Here is a 22980-nt window from a genome sequence, read left to right on the forward strand (position 1 = left end):
AAAGTGAGGAGTCCACATAGACTCCTAGGTCTTTCTCATGCGTTACTTCCTCTAGTTCTATCCCTCCCATAGTGTAATTATAGTGGACATTTTTGTTACCTGCATGTAATACCTTGCACTTGTCCACATTGAATTTCATCTGCCAGGTGTCGGCCCACAACTGAATATTACTGAAGTCCCTTTGAATAGCTTGTGCTGCCGAGATTGTATCTGCTGAGTCACCTATTTTAGTATCATCTGCAAATTTGACAAGTTTGCTAACTTTCCCTGAGTCCAGATCATTAATATAGATTAGAAAAAGCAAAGGCCCTAGTACTGATCCCTGTGGAGCTCCACTAACAACCTCACTCCAGTTAGAAGCAACTCCTCTAATCGACACCCTCAATTTCCTATACATCAACCAGTTCATAATCCATCTACTTACATTACCCTGAATGCCTACAGCTTCCAATTTGAGGATCAGTCTTTGGTGTGGAACCTTATCAAAAGCTTTTTGAAAATCTAAGTATATCATATCATATGCTTTCACATGATCTACAGCTGCAGTTGCATGTTCAAAAAATTAGAATAGATTAGTAAGACATGAGCTGCCTCATCTAAACCCATGTTGGTTGTCTCAAAGAATATGGTTATCCTTCGAGTTGAGAAACCGCCCAGAGGTGGGGGAAGAGGCTATGCAGCTACTTATGGGAACTCTCTGAATTTAAGTTTATCAAAGCTGCCTACTGGACCTGAGAGGTGTGTCCACCCCAGCAGACCCCCTCTTCCATCTGCTATAATTAGTGGGACACACACCCCCATTCTTCCCTTTTTTGCCATTCATGACTGGGACTCGATCCACGGATCCATGAGCATTAAAAACTATTTACATATAGACATTCATTGTCTTATTAAATTGTATTGCTGTGTCTAACCCCCCTTTATCAGCAGGGTTTCTTTCCACAGCAATCTGTTTTTCTTTTCAGGCAACTGAGCACGGGTAAGAAAAAAAGAAAAAGTCCGCTTAGGCCTCCTCGGTCCCCGGACTCCTGCCGATCCGTAGCCTATTTTCTATGTATTTATTTATTTTCCTAAAACTGCCTGTCAAAATGTGTTCCTGTCTCCAATGTATTTACTTATTCATTTTAAAGAGTAAGAATAAAATATATTACATGGTTAAAAATGCATCTTTAATAAAAAAAATAAGTCAGACTGTCCTGAAGTGCAAATTGCCAATTCCCACAACAGCACTAACAGACAGCTTCGCATAACAGAGGCCCATTGGCAGATTAATGATTTCCGACATTGATTATGCCCTGATTCTGATTGGTGCCCTGATGAATAGCTCTGAGTGTTTTGATCTTTTAACTCAGTCGTGCATTTATGTAATTCATCTCTCCCTGTGACTTGTGCCAGATCGTTCATACGGCTTCATGAGGCAGCTGCATTCTTCTCCCTGTTATCATTTCAAAAGGTGTAAAAGCCGTGGCTCTTGAAGGGGTGGCCTTAATTCTCATCATGCAGTTTGGCACCTGTGTCCTGCAGGAGAAGCCCTGTCTCTCTCTCTATCTGTGTGAGAGTGTGTGATTGTGTGTGTGTGACTCTTTCATTGCAGACTGGGCCCTCTGACTGGCTGCAGTGTGATTTGTGTCGTGTCCAAGATCACGAAGTGACAACGAACTATATTTGCAAATACTAGTTCATTGGGCAGTAGAGCCCTAATTGATCAGAATAGATGAACACAGACACAGGTTCAAATAAATACTAAATTACACATTTTATTAAAGTAACAAAACTAGTAGGAGACAAAAAAGTAATTAGAACATTTGCTTCATTGAATTTTAGTTCATTTCTGAAAGGAGTGATGCTGTGTTACAGCATTTCCCAATTGTTTAAACACTAGAAGTGGAACTTGAGGCACAATGACCAAAACCTGCAACTCATTTACCAGAACCACACACCAAACCTGCAATACTACTGGCACACTTTCTGCTTTCCAGCAGCAGCAGCAGCAGCAGCCCCCTTTCCCGTAGCTCTCGTCTGTAACCCTACATCTTGACAGCACTTGGCTTTCACCATCCAGGATGTAGGAAGTCACTTACTGTACTTGTGTAAATTGGAATTTGTAAAATGTATTTTGAATTGCTGTTTTAGCTAAATTGAATTTGTAATGATTGATGCATTGTACTTCACTATATTTTTGCACTTTGTTTGCACTTATGTTGTAAGTCACCCTGGATAAGGGCATCTGCCAAGAAAAAATAAAAAATAAAAAATAATAATAGTATTAACAACAAAACAAAGACAACACGACAAACCCAAGGTATTGGCAGCAGCCTCCCTATTACTCTTTTGTGTGTGTGTGTGTGTGTGTGTGTGTGTGTGTGTGTGTGTGTATATATACACGTGTATGTATGTATATACAGGGGCCAAAAGTGTGCCAAGAAAACATCCCCCACACCATTACACCACCACCACCAGCCTGCACAGTGGTAACAAGGCATGATGGATCCATGTTCTCATTCTGTTTACGCCAAATTCTGACTCTACCATCTGAATGTCTCAACAGAAATCGAGACTCATCAGACCAGGCAACATTTTTCCAGTCTTCAACTGTCCAATTTTGGTGAGCTTGTGCAAATTGTAGCCTCTTTTTCCTATTTGTAGTGGAGATGAGTGGTACCCGGTGGGGTCTTCTGCTGTTGTAGCCCATCCGCCTCAAGGTTGTACGTGTTGTGGCTTCACAAATGCATTGCTGCATACCTCGGTTGTAACGAGTGGTTATTTCAGTCAAAGTTGCTCTTCTATCAGCTTGAATCAGTCGCCCCATTCTCCTCTGACCTCTAGCATCAACAAGGCATTTTCGCCCACAGGACTGCCGCATACTGGATGTTTTTCCCTTTTCACACCATTCTTTGTAAACCCTAGAAATGGTTGTGCGTGAAAATCCCAGTAACTGAGCAGATTGTGAAATACTCAGACCGGCCCGTCTGGCACCACCAACCATGCCACGCTCAAAATTGCTTAAATCACCTTTCTTTCCCATTCAGACATTCAGTTTGGAGTTCAGGAGATTGTCTTGACCAGGACCACACCCCTAAATGCATTGAAGCAACTGCCATGTGATTGGTTGGTTAGATAATTGCATTAATGACAAATTGAACAGGTGTTCCTAATAATCCTTTAGGTGACTGTATAAGCCATTTCTAATATGTCCATAATATAATGTATTTTAAACCTTGAGGATGATAGCTTGATGCTAAACATACAATTCACATCATTTTCATACTCATCAAACCATTCAGTGAACCCTTGTGCCCTGTGGATGGGGGCATTGTCATCCTGGAAGAGACCACACCCATCCGGATAGAAATGTTTCACCATAGGAAAAAAGTGATCACTCAGAATAATTTCTAATTATTTGCAGTGACCCTTCTCTCTAAGGTGACAAGTGGACGCAAACCATGCCAGGAAAATGCCCCCCACAACATAACAGAGTCTCCGGACCCCCTCACTGTAGGGGTCAAGCAGTCAGGCCTGTCCCGTTCTCTTGGTGTCGCCATACATGCACTCACCCACTTGTCGAGAATATGGTAAAGGATGACTCATCTGACCATATCACTTTTTCCACATCTCTGTAGATCAGTGCCTATGGTTTTTGCATTTGTCTTTGTAATGAGGGGTTTATGCACTGCAACCCTACTATAATATCCCTCTGATACTGCTGATAGTCTGATCACGTCCTGCATTTACATTCTCAGTCACCTGGGAAAGAGTTGCTCTTCTGTTTTTCCTTACATATCACAGTAATGCACAAGCATCACGGTCATCGAATGTCCACTGATATCTTATGATGACACTGATGCATTATGAACAGGATCCTGTCATCGGACTCTCCTGAAATCCCTGGTTGCGGACAAACTGATAAGGGTGAGTTTGTTTTATACCACCCTATAATATAGAGTTTGTTGCTGGGGATTTCAAGTTAGTTCAAGCAGGAAAACTATGTTTTGAATGGAAGAGTGTGAGACTATTGTGTGTTTTAGAAGGCATTGATTGAACCCAGGTATTGTAGCACTTCAGGGGTTTCTGGGCCACGGCGGGGAGCAGGGAGCCAAACCACACTCCAACGACTTCAGTGCTTCAATAAAAGGCATAGACCTAGGCTTCAGAATCGCTTCACTACCCCCCTCAGTATTAATGTGTCCACGTGCTACTCTCACATGACCCCCCTGGAGATGGATCTCTGCAGGTTTGGTACTCATTGCTGTGCTCCTGGTCCTTCATCTCCCCATGCTGAGATGGTCCGACACAGGTTCGGCACACACTTCTGACACCAGTGTAACACTTGGGGGAGGTTTTCCACAAAATAGCCACAACTCATTTTTGCAGGCCAAACAACAACTTGCTTTATTTAAAATTCACAACACTACGCACAACTCTCAGGTACTGCTCACACACTCTGCCCCGTCCTTTCACTTCCTCTTCCCTTTAATGCCTTCTCTGTGCCTGTGCTGGAAGAAAGATTTGGAGTCGTCAGTTCTAATCAGAATTTATTACGTGCACGGGAAAAAATAGCAGAACATGGCAAAAGAAAGTATTAAACAAGTATAATGCTGTATTTCCAAACTTTTCAAGGAATTACTAAGCTTATATATCCATTATGGGACATACCCTCAAGGGGTTTGACATTTTACAAACAGTGTCTGATGGGACTTCGAAATAACTATGATAGTAATTTCATTGGCATTCTAAAATAAGCCTACCAATCAATATTATTACAATTATTACCAATGAATAATTATTATTATCCTCTAAATTGCCAGCTAGATTTGGAAGGTCATTTGCAGATTACAAAGATAGGTCTGAAACAATTAAACTTTAATAAGAAACAAGTAGAGAATGTAAGTTGCTGATTATGTAAAAAGAGTAACGTAATGAGAAGTTAAAAAATAACAGGTTCTCATAATTCATTGGAAAGAATGCAGGCAAATTAATAGTTACTTGCCAGAAACCTCCAGGGTCACAGCACACAAAGCACAAATATATATTTTCTTCCACATGCCTCTGCCAACACAACACCTTTACCCCCATTTAACCCCTTATTGGGTGCGGTGCCACTCTACAGTATCATCACGACGTATAGTGAATATAAAAAAGGAAATTAACCACAATTCCTGTTCACAACAGGGAACTAATCCTTATTAATTAGTAAATACTGATCTTATTAATTACATTTAATACTTAGTTGTTTTCTATAGATCTGGTCAGGTTACACTAATACAATTTGCAGATAATTACTAATATATTACATAATAATACAGTAAACTGCAATTTCTATAATTGGGTGAAATGCATAGCCTATATTACACAAACCACTGGACAATATACTGCAATTCGATATTGTTTGTTTGTGTTCAATATATACAGTTTTAATGGAATACATATAATCAGTTTAAATCTGTACACTGATCTCTTTTCCCTTCATTAACGCAATGTTCACATTTCAACCGCCATCTCAAACAATCACGCATGCAAAAATAATCATTCATTGACATTAATTATCTATTTTGATACAAAATGTACAATTTAGAATTACTGGTTTAAAATATTTGTTTTAATTCATTTCTACAAAACCCTTGTAATGTCACTGTGTATTTAAATCCTTTATTCCACAGCACCTTCCCCCCAAACTTACGAACTTAAAACCAAAAACAGGTTTATCCAGTTTTTCAAGAATCCCTGAATAACATTCATCTTTCTTTGAGTGAAATTGAAAGTAAAGCTAAAAGGTAGAGACAATTATACTGTTGCCATTAAACAAGCTGAGGAGACGGAATATTGGATTCCCTGTAGTAAATCAATAATCCGGTAAGTACTTTAAATATTCAAATTGTACAAAAATGTTGATGGCTCTGGAGTCTGGTCAATGTAAGACACTTGATTTTAAAGACAATACACAGGTTTAAATCAACAATAGAAAGGTCTCTGTGTGCGAACATTTGTTCTTTTGAAAATCTCTGGCATAAAACTTAAAATAACCAATCAACCGGCTAAACTGACTGAATAAACCATACTAATATATATATAATATATAATAGTTTTTTTTTTTTTTTTAAGTTGACGGTTTCAAATATATTACAATTGTTTAATAATGGAGATCCTATGAAGTTCAGCACGGACCTTCTTTCCATTTAATATCTTAATTATTTCATTATAGTCAGTCCAATGTTTTTAAGATAACATTAGTAGGCCAATATTCAAGATTTCATGACCCCATCTCATGCCAGCTGGAGCATTTTCTGTCACTGCATTTGTTTTATTGTGACAATTCTTACGTATTGACATTTTGAAAACTTGAGAGCTATGCATTGAGGTGCATTATTGTGATTTACACCAATCAGCCATAACATTATGACCACTGACAGGTGAAGTGAATAACACTGTTATCATGGCACCTGTCAGTGGGTGGGCAGCAAGTGAACATTTTGTCTTCAAAGTTGATGTGTTAGAAGCAGGAAAAATGGGCAAGCGTAAGGATCTGAGCGACTTTGACAGGCCAAATTGTGATGGCTAGATGACTGGGTCAGAGCATCTCTAAAACTGCAGCTCTTGTGGGGTGTTTGCAGTGGTCAGTACCTATCAAAAGTGGTCCAAGGAAGGAAAAGCGGTGAACCAGCGACAGGGTCATGGGCGGTCAAGGCTCACTGATGCACGTGGGGAGCAAAGGCTGTCAGAATACACAGTGCATCTCAATTTGTTGCGTATGGGGCTGCATAGCCGCAGACCAGTCAGGGTGCCCATGCTGACTCCTGTACACTGCCGAAAGCGCCTACAATGGGCACATGAGCATCAGAACTGGACCATGGAGCAATGGAGGAAGGTGGCCTGGTCTGATGAATCACAAGTTCAAGGTGTTGAAATTCCCCAGATCTCAATCCAATCGAGCATCTGTGGGATGTGCTGGACAAACAAGTCCGATCCATGGAGGACCCACCTCGCAACTTACAGGACTTAAAGGATCTGCTGCTAACATCTTGGTGCCAGATACCACAGCACACCTTCAGAGGTCTAGTGGAGTCCATGCTACGACGGGTCAGGGCTGTTTTGACGGCAAAAGGGGGACCTACACAATATTAGGCAGGTGGTCATAATGTTATGGCTGATCGGTGTATGCTGCTTGTTGTTGTGTGATCAGTGTGTGTCTCACTGTGTCTGTGCTGTGTGTGTCCAGGTCCACTGATCCGCATCTGGACTCCTCTGTCAGCTGCTGAGGAGGGGAGCTGCCTCTGAGATGAGTCTCTCTGGGGAGCCTGAGGCTCAGGATGGAGCCATGGGCCCCGAGACCAAGAGGTGAGAGGAGATGCGAGGGGCAGAGGGTCTCTGAGTGTATAGGGTACCTGTCAGTCTGAAAGAGCATCTACAGGGCTTGAGAAAGTATTAACCCCTGACACTTTTTCACCATTTTGTTCAGAATTTGACATTGATCAAATTCGTTTTATTCCACTTATCTACAAAGCTTCAAGCACCATGTCAAATCAAAAGAAAAAATCCAAAAGCTTTCAACAATTTACTAAAAATAATATCAAATAAAAAAGGTACCCATACCATTTGTAATTGCAAGCCTAAATTTTCTCAGGTGTGATATAGTACCTCAATAAGTCACAATTTGTTGATGGACTTCGTCTGTGTAAGACATTAGTGGATCACCTGCTTTAGATTAATCGGTGAGGATAAATATCACTCTGTACAGTCTCATAGTATGGCTGAGACTTTCAAAAGAAATAATCAAAATGTAGACGAAAGAACATTCTAAGCAAGTCATGGATGTGATTATAAAGAAGCACAAATCTGGGAAAGGGTACAAAACCATTTAAAAGACATTGAACATCCCTCGGGGCTCAGTGCAGTCCATTGTACAGTACCACAAAACTGCCTAGATCAGGCCACCTCTCTAAACTTAGTTGCCGGACAGGGCGATTCTTAACGAAACTACATTGTGGCTAACTATGACTCCGAAACCCCATTCACACTGAAACAATTGCCGGCAGGTCTGTGTGAATGTGTTATTGCCGGCAATGTGTCTGTGACTGGAGCAGGAAACGAATTGCCGGCAAATCTAGCATCAAGTCCTTGCGTGTCAACGCAGTGCGTCAGATAACTGATGTGACCAATCAGAATAGGGGCGCATTTTTTAGACCACAATACAAGGTTAAGCCACCTTTGACCAAGAACTTGTGACCGTAACTAGAAACGGAGCGGGTCCTTAGAAATGGCAGAAGTTTAAAATAATATAGTCGCAGCAATTCTGAGTATTATTGATAAACCAACAGGTTGGCGTATGTAATGCTAACTATTGTCACACATATGACAGATGTTATATACCAATACATCATGCAAAATATATTCTCTATACACTGGGTTCGTTTAAAACGAAATCGGTTCGGTTCGTTTGCTGTGACAATGTATCAGTCTGTGCGCTGCTGTTCACTGTCTTGTGTACAAACTGCTCAGCTTGTAAGTCGGGGTCGTTTTCATGATTCACGTCCGTGTTTTCTCAGGACTCCGATATTGCAATAGTCAAGTGAGCTCGGTTCCTTTTGTATTAATAAAACACCGGATATTTACATTTTACATGATTAGTGCACAAGAAATGGCAGCATAAGGCGTACAATAACAAATATATATGATGGCAATAAAGTAACTACATGCATAACACATTTGACAGTCTACTTCTGATACAACCGAATAAGTACACGGGTGCATTCACGTTGTGCAGGATGTGCGCAGAACTGACAGGTGTTACGATGAATTCAGTGACCGCTAGGATTCTCGTGAATTGGTGGATGTGCGCATGCGCCGGCAGCAATCCCCGCTATCTGCCTACGGGAGCGCGTCATCACTCGCCCGCGGCGCAAAGCGCGTCATTGTCCATAGCGCATGCGCAATGCTGCAAACAGAGCGAGATTAGCGATTCTGCACGGCGCATAGTTATCTTTGTGCAATTGTGCATGCTGAATGGATTGTTTAGAAACAACAGCAACTACACAAATTGGCTATTGAGATGTGTTTATATTATTTACACTTACTATATGATGTAAGTATATGTACCCTTACTGTAGGTTATCGATCTTTATATGCGTCGTTAAAGTTGCACTTCTTAGTACTGACGTTATTCACACGCTCCCGTAGGCAGATAGCGGGGAAATTGCTGCCGGCGCATGCGCGCATCCACCAGTTCACAAGAATCCTAGCGGTCACTGAATTCGTCGTAACACATGCAAAGCAATTCAGTTTCACAATCTGTGAAGATTGCCTGTATCATTAACACATCCAATATTTAAACACACTCTATGCAGTTATGCAGAACACAACAATATGCTGCTATACCTGTGAATATTATAATCAGTGCACTTTGCGCTGCCGAATGGTGATTGTTTTGCCTATATAAAAACATACAATAACACAGTGTGACGTCCCCTAAATATCCATCTAGGAGTAGTTAACTGCTACTGCCATACCTTTAAACATATAGTGCTACTTTATATAATACATTAAATGAAGGGTTTTTATACAAATTAGTTATTTCTGACACTTATTTTCTCACAAAAACAAAAGTACAAATAAGCCACAAAATGATTGAAAAATGACTTGCTCACACGCAGCATCTTAAGATAAAATTGTACGCTCCGATATATTAACTTTAATTTGCGTCATATTCCATTTAGGAAAAAATGACAAATACCTTTGTAACATTATATTACTGTAATTTAGCTGACACCCTTATCCAGAGCAACTTACATTTGTACCCATTTATACAGCTGGGTATTTTACTGGAGCAATCTTTAGTACTTTGTTCAAGGGTACAACAGCACTGTCATGAGTCTAGAGCCCTAACTGCTACACCAGTATTTCAACAGGTTAATGATCCAAAGCACACGACCAGAGCAACACTGGAGTGGCTTAAAATGAAGAAGATAGATGTCCCATCGAAAATATGTGGCAAGACCTCAGAATTGGTCTTCATCACTGTTAAAGTACAACCACTTCACCAGAAGTAAACCCTGCAGGTTCCCTGGACTAGGATAACCCCTGGACTAGAATAACCCAGTGCCTTCAGTACAGGATGGTGGATCCTCCACAGGAGACGAGCTCGGGAAGAAAAAAGTCACCGACACAATGCCAGAACATTTGTCTTCAGTTTATTTCTGCCACAGCACACAGTTTTATACATGTCCGAAGTCCGTTTCGGGGCAGGATGTATTACAGATTTAGTTGCTAGGCAGACATGGAATGTGTCCGATATCATAACTCCTAACACACTCGAGAGTTTCGGTTGACATGTCTGCATGGTTTGCCTAGCAGTAGATGATGTGGGACTCATCTTATTTTTGGATTGTCTGAAGAGCAGCATGTATATTATTTATGTTGTCAGCTCTGAGCTGTTCCTCAAAATATAATATAAATATAGGGAGATTGTTGTTTGACATTTCCAAAATAGAGGTGAGGGGGTGGCCGTGAGTTCAAGGGTATAGACTTTCACAGAAATAGTTATGCGCGAGTATGTTATTTATGTTATTTCTGCAATAATGACAAATTTCAGCCCCCCTTGCCACGGCAACGTTTCCAGTGAGATATGACAATGTTAACTCTGCAACTTCTGTTAAAGGCTAATCCTACAATAAGAATACAATAAGAAGACAATGAGTTACATGGTTACAGTAGGTTAAATAATCAGTATGCCTACCAAACTTAATTATCCTCAACAGTTAGTATATGAATATGTTATATAAAAATCCTTGTACTCTGTTCTCCCAACATGCAGAGTATTATACAGTGGGTATATACAATACATAGGGGGCAATTTTACCCCAACAGTTGCCCTCTTTAGTGAAACATGAACATGTTACATTAATTCCGTAAAATTGCGTTAGATATAAAAATACATTTTGGACATGTTAATCACAAAGTAAGCCCTCTTGATCAGATTCTGTAAACACAGCAGTTTCCACCACCTCTGAGGCTTTATTTCCTTGTCATACGTTTGATCTTTTAGAGGCACAGTTCTCATTCCATGGTCCCAGTAGGTAATTTGAAGAAACTACTTCTTCTTGAAGTAGTATTGTCCTTCAGGGTATCCCAAAATTTGTTAATGTCTCTGGTGATTGTTCTTTCATTGTGATCCATCGGCGCTCATCAAGTGGCCGACAAGACCGAGACGATTTCCAGTGTTCATTACGTGTTATTTCGTCATTGTTTCAGCAGTTGAGCCCGGTGGGCATCGAAGCGCTTAGGGTTCAGAGCGTCCATCGATGAAGACACCAAGCAAGCCAAACATTTTTGTAAACACGCACATATACAGGGAACAAGGCACAATAAGAGCAAAATTATAATTATGCAGGGTACAGCAACACTTGATCAACACAAAACAAACAGAGAAAAATGAATATTCCAAGAATAAAAGCAGTCCTTGGGCTTATAAGAGCACCAAGGCTTCCTAGGAAGCCACTTATCCAGCTCCACAGAGACCACTCCGGGGTCTGGTGAATTTTAGTTACTTAGTTACTTCTCTACGAATGTGATCTGTAAGATCATGAATCTGTTCAGAGTTGTCAGGTATATAGGTGCAACATTCTTTACCAATGAGCGCACACAACCTCCACTTGCTATCAGAGAGAAATCTTTTAAAACAAGTTAGTGCATATGGCAACCATTTCAGCTGTTACGTTATCAACAGCAGTTTTATCAGACATCTTCAACTGTGAGAGGGATGGGGATCATGATATATTCTAGTCTTTTAGTAAACTGATAGGACAGTTGGAGATCAGTGTTCTCTCTCGTCAGGGAGGTGGAGCGGCTGTTGTCCCGCTGTGGGACAGTGGTTGAGTTGTTGGCATTCAATCGAGCTGGATCGCTCCAGTAGAGCTGTCAGAGCAATGATCAGAAGGGTGAGGCCGACCCCAGCCATCATCAGAATTCAGTGCTGTTTCTCGATTGGGGTTGTAGGTGTTTGTTCCGGTCAGGTGGCTTTGTCGTCGCTGTCGAATCCTCAGTCGTATTTGATCAGTGTAAGTGTCAGTGTCAATATGTGGAAGGGGAGAGGTTACCAGCACATCACCCGATATTTGTGGACTCGTGCGTCCAGCTGCTCCTTGTGGGCAACTGCTCCGACCCTGCTCTGGTCTCTTTATCTGGAGGTTGATGATGATGTCAGCTGCTTCTGGACTGATTTCCTCAGTCAGCGATAATCCCATTTGCTGGGCACTGAAGATTACCTTTTCCCAGGCTGTTATGGCACAGACAATTGTCCTGCAGACAGCAAGGAAGAGGATCCAGGAGAAAGGGAGAGCATCCCTCTGGTCTCCACCAGTGTTGTTTCACTTTGGCACTACACAGCTGTGTGGGTGGTCAGGAGCACCTGGTAGGGCCCTGTCCGCCTGGGCTTTGATGTACACTTAGTCACTTGGCTGAAATGGGTGACAGTCCTGCTGGGCTGGTCAGCTTTTACCTGTGAATGGACAGCTTCGAATTCATGTGTTAGACCCATACAAGCCAGGGAAGGGGTGTACATGCGGCAACCTTGCCTTAGAAGATATTTGAGCTCTCTTATGGAAGGTGCAGTGGCCAGTTGCAATTTCCTGGAGCTTTAACGGTGCATCTCAGATTGTTTTTTGTCCTGTCCGAGTCATAAGGGTCAAATATCAGTTTCATTCGGATACGATGCGTAATGTGCATATCAGATATGTTCATAAGATCTCATTAATATCAGTAGTCATTACAGCCACTCCTTAGACAATATAGTTAATAATTATTAGGTCAATATTTACAGTTATCAATTATTATTGTTTCAGTTTGTTTTACAACACTCCCATAAACATACATTTGTAATTATATTCACAGTATTAGGAACAATACCTTGTCTCATCCAGTGCTTTCATTTTTTATTATTGTTTTCTTTTATTTATTATTCTTATCAACATCAGTGTTATTATTATTAAAATACAACCATTACTATCTCTCTCTTTCTCTCACTCAGGCTGCTTGTCTGCCAGGGGGAGCAGAGCTCACAGACACCGTCACTTTTCCCCTTCCTATTCGGGGGGGTTTGGCTTTCCTATTTCTTCAGTCTGCTTGATATTTTCTGAACCTGATAACTGCCAAACAGTTTCATAACTGTTTTAATCTTACTATGACTGTCTCATTGAATTATTTATAAAACATTGCAGTAATTTACATCAAGTAAATTCCATATTTTCCTTCGTATTCTCTTTCAGTTACCTTCCGAACCTCGTGTGCTTAAAACAGCAACACATTATTATTACTTTTCAGACCAAACTCCTCTTCCAGCTTCTCAAGCCCTATCACTCTCAATCTCTCATCAACTTACTCAAACCCTCACTCAACTTACTCAAACCCTCGTCAACTTTGGTTAACATTGCTCAGCATGCTAACAGTTATTCTTTCTCCTATTAATGTTTTACAAGAAATGTATTCAGGGTTTATTATCAATATGTGTTATTTATATTCATACAGATTTACTCCATTATTCGTTTATTGAAGTAATATATTTACCTAACAAAATATTAGCCAATAGGCCATTGATCTCAATAATGATTCCCATATTCCTAGGAAACCTTCTCCAAATTGTTGCAGTCTCTTCCGATTCATAATTCTTTTATTTTGTTGTTACACAATGTTTTTACTTTTGTTTCTATTTTTCTAAAATCTAATCTAATATATGATTGTTTCACTTCCTTTCCATTCTTACTTGTCTCCTTTAAAAATAGTTTATATTACTTGAGCTCACTAATTCTGTATGTGTAATCTTATACTTCTGTGGTATCTTATCCTTTTCCTACATCACTCATCCTAAACCCATATTCTACGTTAACTTGTATATCAGGTATTATATGCTATAACAATAACTAAACTTTTATTTTTTTTTACATTTTGTTTACATTCTCCTGCTTTCACAAGCTGTTGGGGCTGCACCAGGCTCCCTTCTAGCCTTTCCTTTAATTTGACATTACAGAGCTTGTCCATAACATGATGTTTAACAAACAAATTCTGGTTCTTCTTGTGAAGACACCATGACTATTTATTTATTACTATTATTGATCGTTTATTCATTGTACATTTTGTATTACTTTAACATTTTTCTTATAATAGAATCATATTCTTTCATTCTTATTTCTGATGCCTGAGGCACTCTGTATAGAGTCAAACATCCTCGTGGTCAGAGCCTTATAATTCTGTATTAATCTCTTGTTACATTTTTAAATATAAATGTAAGACAATTCAGATATCCGATCTGTGGCATGTGGTATTGACCCTGCAGTGTCTCAAACAGCCCTTACAACTTATTTATGATGGTATTTATGTATTTATGAAGTTTCTTATTATGTAGATTAAATGTCAAATAATCCCACTTGATTATTTCACTACCTCCGTTTTTCTTGATCCATTGTGAGCAAGGTTATCTCATAATTCATATTATTCTGAAAAAGACTTATGGAAACTTTGTCAGTTTTATCTTATGTTTCCTTGATTCCACCAATCCTGGTACTCCAACAGAGACCATTATTATTATATATTTCTTTCCATTTGTCTTTGGGACATTTGACTTAGACCAGATTGTATTTTGCAGTTTTCTTTTTTCTAATCTTCAGATGCCACACATCAGCACAGCGCAATATTACAGTACCATATGTTGGTACTCCATGCTCCGAAGAGCCCTTTAGTCCATGTATTCAGTAGCTCTCAGTTACAGCACCTAAAGCATAGAGTCTACTTACTCACCTATTTCCTAATTGTAACAGCCCTCTAGTCCAATATACATCAGTCAGTCAGCAGCTCTTAGTTACAGCACTAGGGCATTTAGAGTCTACTGCCTAACTGGAACAGCCCTCTAGTCCATCATGTTTTGGATACAGCAGTTCTTAGGGTACAGCACAAAGGCGAAAAGAGACTACTCACCAAATGTATCCCGGACGAGCCCCCAAATTGTTAAAGCACAACCACTTCACCAGAAGTAAACCCTGCAGGTTCCCTGGACTAGGATAACCCCTGGACTAGGATAACCCAGCGCCTTCAGTACAGGATGGTGGATCCTCCACAGGAGACGAGCTCGGGAAGAAAAAAGTCATCATTTTCATTTCAGGGCAGGACGTATTACAGATTTAGTTGCTAGGCAGACATTGAATGTGTCTGATATCATAACTCCTAACACACTCGAGAGTTTCAGTTGACATGTCTGCACGGTTTTCCTAGCAGTAGATGACATGGAACTCATCTTATTTCTGGTTTGTCTGAAGAGCAGCATGTATATTGTTTATGTTGTCAGCTCTGAGCTGTTCCTCAAAATATAATATAAATATAGGGAGATTGTGGTTTGACATTTCCAAAATAGAGGGGATGACCGTGAGTTCAGGTTTCTAGACTTTCACAGAAATAGTTATGCGCGAGTATGTTATTTGTTATTTCTGCAATTATGACAAATTTCAGCCCCCCTTGCCACAGCAACGTTTCCAGTGAGATATGACAATGTTAACTCTGCAACTTCTGTTAAAGGCTCCCAACATGCAGAGTATTATACAGTGGGTATATACAATACATAGGGGGCAATTTTACCCCAAAAATCACTGTTCGCCAATTAACTTGATGCAGCTTTAGGCAAATATTGCTCCATCATGGTGTACAAAGTTAATAGAGACTTATCTGAAAAAATGTGTCTGTAATAGCTACCAGAGGTGGTTCAACCAAGTGTTGACCTAGGGGGATTAACACTTAATCACATTTTTTTTTATTATTATTTTATAGTGTACTATTTTATATCCTTTTGGGTGGGACTGTGAAGAAGAATGTGTGACTCACAGATCAAAATTCCCAATGTAATGCATCCAAATCCCAGGCTTAAATGTGTATAACAATTTGGGGGTTGAATACTTTTTCAAGGCACTGTAATTGAATGTGGTGCAATGAGTGTTTATCATTCAGGGTCTAAGTGAGGGTCTGTTTCTTCATGCTGACCATCATTCAACACATTTGTGTGTGTGTGTGTGTGTGTGTGTTTGCCCTGGTTAGTTTACACTGACTGGCAACAGCCTCATAGATAAATGGTGTTCTACACACTCACACAAATAGACAGAATTAATTATGCAGTCATAGTTACCTATTGACAACAGTGTATTTTAAGATTGAATACTTGCACTGACAATGCAATGAAGTCTCTAATTCTACAGCACATTTAAGGCCAGGGTTGGAATTACGGGGGGGATTGGGGGTGTTGACCCCCCGAATTAAGACTTGGACCCCCCGGAAAGAGGCAAAAATAGAAGTGTAACGTAAAAAGCGGTCCCCTGTTCTCATGGTTACTGACCGTCAACCACCCCTCCTGCTCTCACAGCTTTTGACCCCCCCCCCACCCCACTCTCACAGTCACACCATCACCCGCCACCGCTCGAATCATTTCGATCATGTAAACATTTTAAACTTGCCAATTAATGGCGGATGTCAAATGCCAGCATGTGCTCCTTCAGGGTGTCATAACTTCCTGGAAAACAGAAAAACTATAAAATCACTGGATTTGTTTTCCTCGCATATGACTGTCACTATCAAATATGGATGTCTTCGAATACACTATTGGACCCGATTATTCGAATAGCCATTAGAGATTCTCGCAACACTGTTTCCATTTTTGAGTAGTCTACTCTGCAGTTCCTACACTAAAGCTGTCCACACTACGTCTACACAGCCTGTGACATGGGGTGCAGACTGAAAGCAGCGTGAATGGTGAACTGGTCTGCAGTGCAAGGAGGCGTCCGGTGTGAGAGCCCCTAAAAACTTTGAATCTATGTAGACATGACACTATTTCTGTCAACTACTTTCTAGTGTTGGATTTCAGATTTAAACAGAGAAAATAAAATGTAAAGTGTGTAGTGTGTGCAATCAGACTCCCGCTTGGACAGAAACCAGATTCCCGGGACAGCGCTGAGTGTCTCATCCACACAGTGCCAATAGAGCTACAGATCCACTGTGCCAGAAGACTGGTCCTCAGCCATAGGGGGTTGAATGCCCTATCAGGCCTAGAGAGGATGTCATGCCTGTCACATGTGTGTGTGCATTAACACAACTTTTATTTTTCAAAAACACACAAGATTGCTCAACATGTGAGTCTGAGTTTCTGTTATGTGGATAGATAAAAAATAATTTTGAAACTGCTTTAATTTGCTGTGTATTTAGTTAAATGATAATGTATTTCTAGCTAACCTGTTGTTCAGGGTTTGTGTTTTTAGCAATAACAGTAATGCAAGTGATCCTGTCTGTCTGTGTTGGGATGAGAGTTTCAGCAGTGCCAAATGTTGTGCTTTTAGTGACAGATTGAAAAGGTCAGGATGGTTTACAGCAGCAGTCCTTCACATTGTCATCACGGTGGGCTTGCTGTATTATTGAGGCACTGCATTGTTATCCTGTAATTTGACCAGATTGTCCAGCTGTGTAGACAGAGGTTACATGAAGGCCTGTGTCCGTGTGTGTTCACAGGGTCCCACTGGAGAGAGCAGACTCACCGGTGCCCAGCTGTATGTCCTTGAAGAGTGAGAACTCAATGAATCACCCTGTTAGATTCAGTCAAGACCCCTGCCCTCCTGGCACAAGGTGAGGTTTGAGTTTATATTGTAAATCTGTATCTTCCAGTACTGAGCAATGGGAGTGTGTTCTGGGCACCCCGTGGTGCACTGTTGCTCATTGTTTAGACATGAACATATCAGTGGGTATTGTGTATGTGGCTTCAGGATCTGTGTAAAAGACTCAGAATAACAGTGTTGTCACTGATGATTGTGTGGCACTTTCTGAAAGAGTGGTCATCATGAGGTTCTGACCATATCCCCTTTGAAGATTGAACAGTGGCCTGATATACAACTCTCCAACACACGACTGGCTCCTGACATAGGCCTTGGGTGCCATCTGTCATAGGGGCGCAGACTGGCGATAAAAAAAATTAACCACATCAACAACACTGCGCAAGTGTATATCCTAGGAAACCAAACATACCATAATTACATACATAATTACATGTAAACTTAGTATTACAAATGCTGAACTTAACCACACTATCTGCAGAATGAAGCTCTGGGGCTTCCAATCATGCACTGCTCAATGCAAAGTTGACAACGTACGTGTGGAATGATGAGAGGATGTAAGTCGTGGCATGACTGAGCAGCCAGCATTGCAATGCAAGACAGTTCACACAAGTAATCACAGAGAATAACAATGAAAAGATCATTAGATCTGTCAGGTGCATAGGGGTGAAATAGAAAGCAGGAGAAATCTCAAAACAGAGGTGTGTCATAATGACTGTTTAGGCTAGTTTATCTATTCTAGGTTTGACAAAATGTATGCGATTAGTGGCCAGCAGAATGACCAGCAGCCCTGTCTCCAGCAGAACTGTGTGCTACTTGCCCATGCACAGAGGATGATCCCAGGTCTCTGTTGCCTTTCGTGGCTTTGTTTCTCTGTGATTCCTGGCTATAATGTAGGATAAATCACCTCTACTGCCTCTCTTTAGAGTATTTTATTCTGTCAACTCTGTCATAGTTTGCGCTTCCTTTCAAAATATCGGTCCATTTCCACCTTCCTCTGTCACAAATAAGTTTTGGACAATAAAAAGGTAAATGGACTGTGACAGCTGTGAAAAACTGAGCAGCGCCCAGCCGGTCCAGCAACTCATCCACACGGGGCATCAGATAGGCATCAAACCTAGACACTGCATTGAGCTCCCTATAATCAACGTAGAACCTAGTGCTGCTGTCAGGCTTTGGCACCAAGACTATAGGGCTGCACCACTCTGACTGTGACTTCTCAATGACTCCCAGGTCCAACACCTTCTGCGCTTCTGCATTAACAGCCTGCTTTTTGTAATAGGGGGTGCGATAGGGTTTTACACACACGCAGGTGTCTGGTGCTGTGTGAATATGGTGTTCAATGAGAGGTGAGCCCGGGTCGGTGAGAAAAGACATGCTGGAAGCGGCATAATAAAGAGCGAACCTGCCGTTTCTGGGTGTTTGTTAAATTGGGATCAATGCGAACCTCAGAAACCACAGGCTCAGACTCTTTACTCCTCTCGCCACTTCTTCAGCATGTTAAGATGGTATATTTGCATTTCTCTCCGACGGTCCGGGCGACACACCTCATAATCGACATCCCCTAAACAGCGTGTGACCACAAAGGATCCCTGCCACTTAGCCAGCAGCTTAGATGTTAAAGTTGGGACTACCAGTACCTTGTCACACCAGTATCTTGTCCCCTGGTGTGAACGATTGCAACCGGGCTCCCATGTTGTACAAGCGCTGTTGTCGCTCCTGGGCCTGTAAGAGATTCGACTGTGCGATTTTCCCCAGTGCCAATAGCTGATCTCTGAGGTCCAGGACGTGCTGTACCATAGAGGTCCGGGAGGGGGCGGTAGCCTCCCAGTCCTCCTTTATTAAATCGAGGATGCCCCTCGGCTGCCTCCCGTATAGCAGCTCAAAGGGAGAGAAGCCAGTGGACGCCTGGGGCACCTCGTGTACAGCGAACGGCAGGGGCAGCAATAACTTGTCCCAGTCCCGAGCGTCTGTGCTCACAAACTTACAAATCATGTTCTTCAGTGTTTTATTAAAGCGCTCCACTAGGCCATCTGTCTGGGGATGATAGATTGAGGTCCTAATGGACTTTATTCCCAGCAGCCTACAGAGGTCTCGCATCACGCGTGACATGAAGGGAGTGCCCTGATCTGTCAGGATTTCCTTTGGGATCCCCAACCGAGTGAAGACCTTAAACAGCTCCTCGGCGATCCTAGTCGCTGACATTGTCTGTAGAGCGATCGTCGCCGGGTACCGAGTGGCATAATCCACTATTACTAGCACAGATCGATACCCCGCGGAGTTTTTCTCTAACGGATTGATCAAGTCCATCCCAATGCGCTCAAATGGTATCTCCATGAGAGGCAGCGGTACCAGTGGAGCTCTTCGTACCGCACTGGCATTGGTCTTCTGGCACTCTGGACAGGCAGCACACCACCTTTCTACCTCCTTTTTGATGCCTGACCAGAAGAATCGGTCCGTTATCGGGCTTAAGGTCTTGTCATGACCCAGGTGACTCGCCATAGGTACTTTGTGTGCAGAGAGAAACACAAAGCGCCTGTGCAAACGTGGTACCAGCAATTGTTTCGTGACCAGGTCCCCCCCACGATTTTTGGCTACTCTATATAATACATCTTTTTCGATGTGGAACTGGGAATATGAGTGCAACCGTCCACAACTGTGACCTAATCATATAACTGACCCAGGGCATCATCCCGGAACTGGTCTAGAGCGAAATCGGAAACCCAGGAGAAGAAGGGATCCGGGGCTGCGCCAGAGGTGTCGGTGGAGAAAGGAGAGAGCTGGAGTCCCAGAACTCGTTCCATCCCCCGGGTCCAACAGAGTACTGTCAGCTACTGAGCGACTGTCAGAGGGAAGGCTGTCCCCGCCCCGCTCATCGCCAGTAACCACCAAGGGTGATCGGCCCCCAGAGCCACGTCCCAACTGTGCCCCAGCCAAATCAGACAGCGAGAGCCTAGGATCTTTGATATTGGATAGAAATTCAGACCAATCCTGCCATGGGACCACCGGGAATGGCAAACAAGGGGCGAGCCCCAAGTTAATCTTATACATTTCCCCACCAATCATCATAGTCACCTGGGCCATGGGGTACCAGTGTATGTCCCCATGAATACACTATATAGCCACTTTAGTGCCTCGCCTGCCGGTGCCCCGGGGAGCCAGGCCATCCTGAACCAGCGTCTTGCTACATTCGGAGTCCAAGAGGGCCTTGACTTAACATTACCCGATTCTTACTGGTACCGTGGAGCCTTTTGCTGAACCGGGGTGGGCCAAATAAACAGGGTGCTCCGGGCAGTCAGGGGTTGCAGACTCAGTCCTCGCTCTCATTGGTTAGCTCCCTACCCTAGGGAGGGAGTGAGATTAAATAGAGAAGGCACAGCTGCCGCTGACGTCACAGTGCTCATTGCCTGCAGCTGTGAGTCCGCAGCCTGTTTTCGAGGGAGTGGACAACACAGCTGTGGCACATGAGCACCTAATCAGCTGGCGTCAGCAGCAGCCATGCCGTGCCAGCCTTTCACATGGACGTTTAATATTATTTTTTGTCTAAATAATGATTAAATTTAATGGTGATTAGAAAGTACTTGAAATCCACTGTCTACCAAAGGGGTTACTGGCTCATTCTTTTTAAGATGCTTTAACCTGGTTTTGCTGAAAGTTTCATTAAATTATCTTTAATTTATGTTATGTTTTTGACAATAGGTTTTGTTCAACTTCAATGGTAAATCAATGGAATAAAATAGTAGAATTATCTGAGTGTTAATTGGCAATAATTTCCTTAATTGTGTGCTGCATTTATGAACGTGTGTTCACGTTTATAACTGTGTTGATATTTTGACTGTATTTAGTGAATATTTCATTAACCATCTTTGTATGTAGGCCTAATGTTAAGCATAATGCTTTAAAAATGAAGGGTCTTATTTAAATAAAGTTGATGATGATGAAATATGAATAATAGGTAGCCTATAATTTGAAAATCTATTTAAGTACAATCTTACAAAAAGTGATTTCCATTGCATTCTTTTTGAAGATATATTGAAAATGCTGCCTTATATATAGCTCTGGAAAAAATTAAGAGACCACTCCAAGTTCAGAAATCAATGTTAAGTGGTCTCAATGTTTCCCAGAGCTTTCCAGAGCATAAAAACAATGGGATTGAAAGTGATTATCGTGACAAGCAAATAGGAATAAACTTTTGATAAATTCCTCCTGGATTGTAGGAGGACAACCAGTTTTGAGCATTTTTTAACAGACAAGGTTTCCATAAAATGTAGGATAAGTTAAGGCCCTCTTGTCTATTGTAGCCAAAACAAAAAGGAGACTGGCAACACAAAGGCTATGGCAATGGAGGCATCCAGGTCTGCTGATGACCTAACGATGGTCACTGTCTCAGCTTGGAGGGGGTCGTTGCTTCTTGATGCAATTTCTACACTTTGGAGCTGCTGCTCTTGGTTCCTAAAAGACAGCAACAAACCCAAGTGTGGCAGAATATTGTATCAGGAGTCAGTTCTGAAGTGTTCTGTATAGTATCTGCATGTATCTGTTTCCAGTGTGCATTGTGTCAAGCCTCCCAGTTTGCACTACTTATGTAAACATGTACATAAGAACATCAGAAAAAAAGAAAGTGTACAAACAAGAGGAGGCCATTCCACCCATCATGCTCATTTGGTGTCCATTAGTATCTAAGTGATCCAAGTATCCTATCTAGTCTGTTTTTAAATGTTCCCAAATGTTCAGCTTCAACCACATCGCTTGGGAGTTTGTTCCAGATTGTGACAACTCTCTGTGTGAAGAAGTGTCTCCCATTTTCTGACTTGAATGCCTTGAATCCCAATTTCAATTTGTGTTCCCGGGTCCGTGTGACTCTGCAGATCTGGAAAAGCTCCTCTGGTTTGATGTGGTCGATGCCATTCATGATTTTGAAGACTTGGATCAAGTCCCCACGTAGTCTCCTCTGTTCCAGGGTGAAAAGGTTCAGTTCCTCAGTCTCTCAGTAGGACATTCCCTTCAGACCTGGAATAAGTCTGGTTGCTCTCCTCTGAACTGCCTCTAGAGCAGCGATATCTGTCTTGAAGTGTGGAGCCCAGAACTGTACACAGTATCCAGATGAGCTCTAACTAGTGCATTGTACAGTCTGAACATTACTGCCTTTGTTCTCAATTCTACACTTTTGACAATATACCCTAGCATTCTGTTTGCCTTTTTTATTGCTTCCCCATATTGCTTGGATGGAGAAAGTGAGGAGTCCACATAGACTCCTAAGTCTTTCTCATGCGTTACTTCATCTAGATCTGTACCTCCCATAGTGTAATTATAGTGGACATTTTTGTTACCTTGCACTTGTCCACATTGAATTTCATCTGCC

The 22980-nt window shown here is 41.7% G+C and overlaps 1 protein-coding gene across 1 annotated transcript in view; it reads left to right on the plus strand.

Moving 5' to 3' along the window:
* Positions 1-5759: 5759 nt before the first annotated feature.
* The window catches only part of LOC136714163 (NACHT, LRR and PYD domains-containing protein 3), a 46261-nt gene continuing 29040 nt past the window's right edge, over positions 5760-22980 (plus strand). Inside the window, exons 1-3 of the mRNA XM_066691488.1 lie at positions 5760-5850; positions 7214-7332; positions 17521-17634. Coding sequence (XP_066547585.1) covers positions 7274-7332; positions 17521-17634 — 173 coding nt within the window. The 5' untranslated portion in view covers positions 5760-5850; positions 7214-7273. The remainder of the gene's footprint in view (positions 5851-7213; positions 7333-17520; positions 17635-22980) is intronic.

This window comes from Amia ocellicauda, chromosome 18, assembly GCF_036373705.1.
Source record: "Amia ocellicauda isolate fAmiCal2 chromosome 18, fAmiCal2.hap1, whole genome shotgun sequence".
NCBI lineage: Eukaryota > Metazoa > Chordata > Actinopteri > Amiiformes > Amiidae > Amia > Amia ocellicauda.